This window comes from Megascapheus bottae, chromosome 38 (assembly GCF_031878675.1).
Source record: "Megascapheus bottae isolate mThoBot1 chromosome 38, mThoBot2.hap1, whole genome shotgun sequence".
NCBI lineage: Eukaryota > Metazoa > Chordata > Mammalia > Rodentia > Geomyidae > Megascapheus > Megascapheus bottae.
The window spans coordinates 3,874,637-3,881,254 of record NC_143546.1 but is presented as its reverse complement, the minus strand read 5'-3'; the positions used below and the strand labels follow the sequence as shown (position 1 = coordinate 3,881,254).

The following is a 6,618-nucleotide window of genomic DNA, read 5'->3' as shown; positions in this document are numbered from 1 at the left end:
TTCTCCTCCTGCCTGTGTGTCTGGCTCCGTAGCAGAAACTCTACACTCCCATGTCTGCCACAGAGGCCTGGATGGTCCTCCAGGGAGGACTCCCTCCACGGCTCCTTGTGAAGGTGAGAAGACCACAGGCTCAGTGTGATTTGGGCCCAGTTCATGGAGTCCCCCGCTCCTAGAGCTAGTTCCTAAGGAAGCCCGCGGCTGGGGCGCGCGTGGGGTGGGGTGGGGGGGTCCCCAGCTAGCGCCTGCTTGTGTCCATCTCCAGGACAGTGCCCAGGGCCAGCGTCCCAAGGTGGTTTTAGAATCTCAGAACCTCAGTACCCCCTCCCTCCCTCCACTTTAGGAGCGACTGACTTGATGAAGGGAGGCAGAAGTTTGCAGGCTGGTCGTGTTCAGGGGAGGGTGGGGGCGGCCAGCAGCCCCCCATGGGATGGGACGGGATTGGAGGGAGGCTGGACGCGTCCTCATCCCTCTGCGAGGGGACCCCTGCTGGGTACCACGGGGAGGGGGGACCCCCAGTCCCAGAGAGGGCGGGCAGGGGCCACAGAGGAACTTGGGGCGGTGGGAGGAGGACGGGGGCCGCCCGCGGGGCAGCTCCAGAACCCCTCCTAGTGTGGGGGCGCACGCGGGGGCGCCCCCTTCCCGGGTGCCGAAGGAAGCAGTGGGGGGGGGGGCTCCGCGGCGCTCTGCACGCTCGGACTACGGTTTTAATAGACGTACATGGACAAGTCGATAGAGACAGATTTATAATTGTACACAGTCAGTCCGACATACACCAGGACGCTGTAAACACAGGGGCGCGGGCCGGAGAGCGGGTGTGCAAAGTGGGCGCGGGGGCCCTGGGGCCGCGCCCCCCGCTCTCGCAGGGGCTGTCGGCCGGGCCGGGACTCGGGGAGGGGGGGACGGGGGTGGTCAGCGGCTAAGCTCAGGGCTGGGGTGCTCAGGGCCTCCCGCCGCGTCCGCCCGTCCGGCTGCGCGGAGCAGAGGTAGCCTTTTTTTTTTTTTTTCGGGGTGCAGCCCAACGACGGCTCCATCTTGGATCGGACTGGAGAAGTCGCGCTCAGCCGGGCTCCGGCTCCGAGACGGCCCCGGGCGGGGGAGGGTGGGGGGGACCCGAGCTGCGAACCGGGCTGGGGGGGGGGACGGGGAGGGATCGCGGGGTCCTGGGGGACACGAAGCGCACACCACCCGCGCATCTCCAGGGACATTGCAACTCATCCATTGTAGTTTTTGTTTGTTTTTTTTCGCGGCACTTTTCTCCGACGTCTTTTTTTTTTGGTTTGTTTTTGGTCTTTTAACATTTTTTTTGGTTTTCTTTTTTTTGATGTTTTTTTTTGTTATTATTATTATTTGTCTGGAGGGCGGCGTGGGGGTCCGGGAAAATAAACATAAAAAAAACCAACCGGGCCAGGATGTGTGTGTGTGTGAGGGGGGAGTGGGGAGCGGTGGATGGAGCCGGGGAGGCTGCGCAGGCGCAGGGTCGGTCCCGCGTGCGTCCCGCGTGCGTCTCCCCCGTGCGCCCTGCGCGCACCGCCGCCGCCGCCGCCGCCGCCGCGCGTGTGCCGGCCCAGGTCCCGCCGGCCCCGGGACCCCGGGGAGCCTCGGCGGTCAGCTGTTGTACTGGCACGCGTTGAGGCCCGAGGCCGGGCCCTGCAGGCCGCCGTACCCGAAGGACGAATGCTGCTTGGACTTGAGCCGCAGGCTGGCCAGGCTGGAGTTGCACGTGTCCCGGTAGACGCTGTAGGGCGAGGCGGGCGCGCCGTACGGGCAGGCGCCGGGGGACATGGCCGAGTTGAGCGAGGAACCGGTGAGGTTGTTGATGTTGTTGAGACCCGAGTTGGGCATGCCGGGCACGGCGCCGGGCCCCATGCTGGACGGCATGGTCATGGAGGAGATGGAGCTGGGGGCGGAGAACATGGACTGCGAGGACAGCGGGCTCATGGAGTTGAAGAAGGTGAAGCTCTTAGTGGAGAGCGGCGCGGGCGCCAGGCTCTTGGCGGCCCAGTTGTTGTAGGAGTAGCCGGCGGCGTACACGTCCTCGTAGGGCGGCACCAGGCCGCTGAACTGCGGCACGTAGCCGCCCTTGCACAGGTCCAGCTGTTGGTTGCGCTCGCGCTTCCGCCACTTGGCCCGCCGGTTCTTGAACCAGACCTAGGGGAGGGCGCACGGAGAAGGTCGAGGGTGTGTGTGTGGGGGCGGCCCGGTCCCCCCATCCCCGCTTCCCCCGTTCCCCCTCTTCCTCACCTCGAATCCGTTTTGCGCCTGCATTAATTACATTTTTATTTCTTCTCCCTCCCTCTTCCAACCAAAAAAAAAAAAAAGTTTGATTTCCCTCCCGGGTCGGATACGGATTTATCATCTCTTTTGTTTTTTTTCCTCTCCCTTTTCTCCCCTCGTTTTATTTGTTTATTTTTCCTGCCTCTCTTCCAACCAGCCGACTCGATTCCTCTCTGTCTCCTAGCTTCGAAATCGTCCATCCTTTTGTGCCGCACACACCAAAAGGGTGTACGGGTGCTTCCCTCTGGGTCACCCTCCACCTTTTCCACCTATTTTCGTTGGTGGAGCGGTCTGTTTTCAGCTCTGCCCACCGTCTTTCATCATTTCCACCCCCACATGGTTTTATGTATTATTATTTTTTTGGTTTGCGACGTTCCCTTTCTCATCTCCCTTCATCTATTTTGTTTTAATCCTCCGCTTTATCCTTTAGATTCTTTCCCGAATATTAAAGATCTTCCTTTTCCCCCCCAAATATCTGACCTTCCTCCACTTTTTTTTAAAAAAAAATGGCTGATTCTTTTTTCTAAATACTCGATCTGTTGGCTTCTCCCTTAAATATTTAATTTCTTTCCTGTTGCCTAAATAGATGCCAAATAAGTTTCTCCACAAATAGTTTAATTTCCGTTGGGCTTACTTGGCTCCTCTTACTCTGCACCTTTCTTTTCGTCTAAAAAATAAATAAATTGGTTCATCATCAACTTTTCTTTCCCAACTATCAGCTTCTCCCTAACACTCACCTAAATCTACCCTCTTCCGAACCCTTCCTCAGTCCACGGGCTATTTCCCAAGTTGGTTCTCAACACAACCTCGGCACCCAAAAAAGTCTGATGGATTCTATTCTACCCCCCCCCCAAATAACAACAACAACAACGACACCCGGGCAGGGTTAGCGAGCTGGGGGTGACCGGGCGCCTGCACCTTCGCCCCCCTTCCCAGCGGCTGGCCCACCTGCCTGGGCCCCGAGGCGGGGTCCCCAAGCCAGTGGGGCTCCGTTGGCTGGGGAAATGCTCCCCGATGTCTGGTGAAACATTCGCCCACCCGGAGAAGAAGAGCTCGTCCGGCCCGGGTCCTGCTTTTTCTGGGACCCCCACGGCCCCTACCCACCCCCCTCCTGCAGTCCAAAGACCAAACCCGGGTCCGGGCCGGCGGCGCGCGCTGGCGGAGCCTCGACCCGGGCCTGGCGGTGGAGACTCCCCCAACCTTCGGCCAGGAGCTAAGCGTGGAGGGGGGGTGGACAGCTGCTCCGGGAAGCCTCGGGACCCCCACGCCCCGGCCCCTCGGAGGGCTCGGAGGCAGCGGGGAGGACCTGCCCGGCCTTTCCACCTCCGGGCCTTTCCCTTTCGTTTTCCGGGGAAGGAAGCCTTCCCCGAGGGCCCCCCGCGGCAGGCGGGGAAATCCTCCGCCAGCCGGGGCCCCTGGGTACGCTGTGACTTCGTATTGGGCCTGGGACTCGGAGGACACGCGTGCGAGGGCCGTGTCCAAGTTCCCCCGGGAGCGGGGCCGGGCCCGGGGCGCTGGGGCGCAGGCCGCGCGGACCAGGTGCGCCCCGTGGGAGGACGGCGGCGCCCGGGGGATCGCCGCCCGCCTAGGCTGGAGCTGCGGCCGGGTGGTGGGGGGGTCCCCGAGGAGCAGGGAGCGGGTCTGGGGTGGGTGCCGGCCCGCGCTCACCCGCACGCGCGGCTCGGTGAGGTTGGTCCACACGGCGATCTCCTCCCGCATGCTCATGTCGGGGTAGCGGTTCCTCTGGAACGTGGCCTCCAGCTCCTGCAGCTGCTGGCTGGTGAAGTGCGTGCGCTGCCGCCGCTGCTTCTTCTTCTTGGCGGGGTCCTCGGGGCCGCCGCAGCCCGCGCCGCCCGCGCCCCCGCCGCCGTCCTCGGGGCCCTTGGGCTCCCCGCCGCGCTCCTTGTCTGCAGGGGCGGCACGGGCAGGGCCGCGCGCGGTCACCCCGGGTCCCGGCTCCACCGAAGCGCCCCGGGCCGCCCCGGCAGCCCTTCCTTCCCCAGAGGGCCGAGCCCGCCCCTGGGTGCAGGCGCGCTGGGCGGCGCGGGGCCCGGGGCGCCGCGAGCCCTGGCTAGGCCGGAGCCTGGCACCCCGCGGCTGGGGCCGCTGCGCGGTCGCCGGCCTGTGCGGGGTTGGGGTGGGGAGGGATTCTGAGGCTGAGGATGGGCCGGGGTGGGTGTCTCCGCCATGCTGAAGTGGGATAGAACTTTCTAGAGTGGCAGCCGGGCACCTTTCCCTTCTCTCCCCGTGCGCCTCGGCCTCCGAGGCCTAGAAAACCCTTCCAAACACCGCAGCCCAGACAGACGTGGTGGTAAATCACCCCCCACTTTCTCTCTCTTCCAGGCTAGGCAAAGCAGTCATAGAACCACAGAGACCCTAACAGAAAAATAACCCGCACACACCACGTCCAAGCGAAAGTCTCCAACCTAAAAAAATGACCCCTGCAGGGAGGGTTTACAGAGATGGCCGAGAAACAGCCAGCCAGGAGCGGGGGAGCGCGGGGCACACACTCGGGACACACAGACATGCATTTCCCCGGGAGATGTTCTGTTTTGTTCTGTTCTGTTTTGTTTTTTAAAAATCTATGTATGTAGGTGGTAGGAGAAAAACTCTGATCCTCCTTTCCAATTTCACCCTGGCGGAGTTAATTTTTTAAATCCCAGAGAAAACGCCGCATTATATATATATATATGGTTCCCAGGATTTAAATTTTCCCAAACATTGCTGTAAATGGATTTTTTTTGGGGGGGGGAAAGAAAAGAAATTATTTTGGAGAAATGCGCCATTTTGGAGAGACCTAAAAAACACTCCCAAATCTCTCCAATAATAATGTTCCGTGTCGATATTAAGTTCCAGAGAAGTAGGCCTAACTGAATTATTTTTTAAAATTAAATATATATATATATTTGTTCGTTTATCCTTACAGATTTCTTTTTAAAAAACCAACCTGCGCTTCTCCGGGGTTGGAACACAGATTTCCCCCCCCCACCCCCCAACCCCACGCTCCAAACTTTAGACAACAAAAGTGCAGTCCAGCGGGATTGTTTCCTAACCCAGCCACGCTGAATGGCCGCTCCCGGGGAGTCTCTCAGGGATGCAAAACAGAAACAAACCCCACGGTGGAAAGGTGCAAGGGAAGCGGAGCTCCGAGCGCTCCTTCCCTGGAGGGGCGCCCGGGGCCCGGCCGGGCAGGGGCCTCTCCGGGACCCCGGGGGGCCGGGGACCCACCGCCACCGCCCGACCTCCGGCCCCGGAGCTCGGGACGACACCCGCGGGAGGCGCGGCGGGAGCCGAGGCCTGGCCCGGGGGGATCCGGCCCGGGCTGCCCCGCCGAGCCGCCCCGCGCTCCGGCCGCGCACGTGGGCCGCGATCCTGCGGGGCTCTGCCGGCCCGGGGGAGAGGGAGGGGGGGTCCCCGGGCTTCCCCCCACCCAGTCCCCTTCTCCATCAGCTCCGTCGCCCCCCGCGCCCGGACTGAGCTTTTCCTGCCCGAGTCGCGCTCGCTCGGGGGTGCGGAGGGAGGGGGGGGGGCTGTCAACCCCGCCACCCCTGCGGCGCGTCCGAGGGTCTCCGCGCGCCCCGGTGTGCACGCGCGTGCGTCTCGGTGTGCACGCGTGTGCCCGTGAGTGTCCGTGAGTGTGCAAGCTCGGGTGGACACCGGGGCGGCGCGCGGAGCCGGCGGGCCCCGGGTCCCCGCGCGCCGCCCCGCGCCGCCCCGCGCCGCGCTCACCTGGCAGCTCCGTGTCCGACGACTCGCTGGCCGAGTTCTCCAGCGGCTCGCGGGGGTCGGCGGCGCGGGCCAGGTGGAAGGCGGGCCCCATGTCGTGCGGCGGCGGCGGCGGCGGCCGCAGCCCCTCCGGCAGCCTCTCCAGGCTCATGCCCCCCTTGAAGGCGTCCATGGAGGTGGTGGTGGGGGGGACGGCGGCGGGCGATCCGCGGGGCGGGCGGGGGGGGGAGGCCCGGGCTGGGCGCGCCCGGCCGCCCTGGCTGCGACCTGCGTGGGGGGGGGACGAGAGCGGCGTCTAAGCGGCTGCCCCGCAGGGCCGCCCGCGCCCGCGCCGACTCCGCGCCCGCTCCATGGGCCGCCCGGGGGGCTGCGGGGCCGGGCGGGCGGCGGCGGCGGCGGCTCTCGGGGACCCGGCGAGTGGCGGCTTGGCGCTCGGCAGCTCCCCGCCGCTCCGGCCTCAGCCGCCCGCCCCGGCCCGGGCTCCGGCTCCCGATTCGGGGCCGGTTTCTAAGGCTTCCAGACGGCGCAGGCTGAGTCTGTCTTAAAGAGACAGCGCGCACCGCCAAGGTTCCAGCAGTCCCCGCGCCAGGGGAGGTGGGTGGGGTGGGCCTGGTGGGA

At 64.3% G+C, this 6,618-nt stretch overlaps 1 protein-coding gene across 1 annotated transcript; it reads right to left on the bottom strand.

Moving 5' to 3' along the window:
• Positions 1 to 734: 734 nt before the first annotated feature.
• Positions 735 to 6,215, bottom strand: Pitx1 (paired like homeodomain 1). Its single transcript, XM_090325551.1, has 3 exons — positions 6,004 to 6,215; positions 3,943 to 4,181; positions 735 to 2,148 (listed from the first exon to the last, which is right to left on the bottom strand). Exons 1-3 carry the CDS (start codon positions 6,170 to 6,172, stop codon positions 1,606 to 1,608), a joined length of 951 nt encoding a protein of 316 aa, XP_090181677.1. The 5' UTR covers positions 6,173 to 6,215; the 3' UTR covers positions 735 to 1,605.
• Positions 6,216 to 6,618: the final 403 nt, after the last annotated feature.

Bases quoted from the DNA above. Each gene is read 5' to 3' on its own strand.
- Pitx1 (XM_090325551.1), bottom strand. From the start codon at position 6,172: ATGGACGCCTTCAAGGGGGGCATGAGCCTGGAGAGGCTGCCGGAGGGG. The intron at 4,182-6,003 runs GTGAGCGCGGCG...CCGCCCCTGCAG, and splicing joins GTCGGACACGGAGCTGCCAG to ACAAGGAGCGCGGCGGGGAG. The intron at 2,149-3,942 runs GTGAGCGCGGGC...GCCCTCCCCTAG, and splicing joins TCACCGAGCCGCGCGTGCGG to GTCTGGTTCAAGAACCGGCG.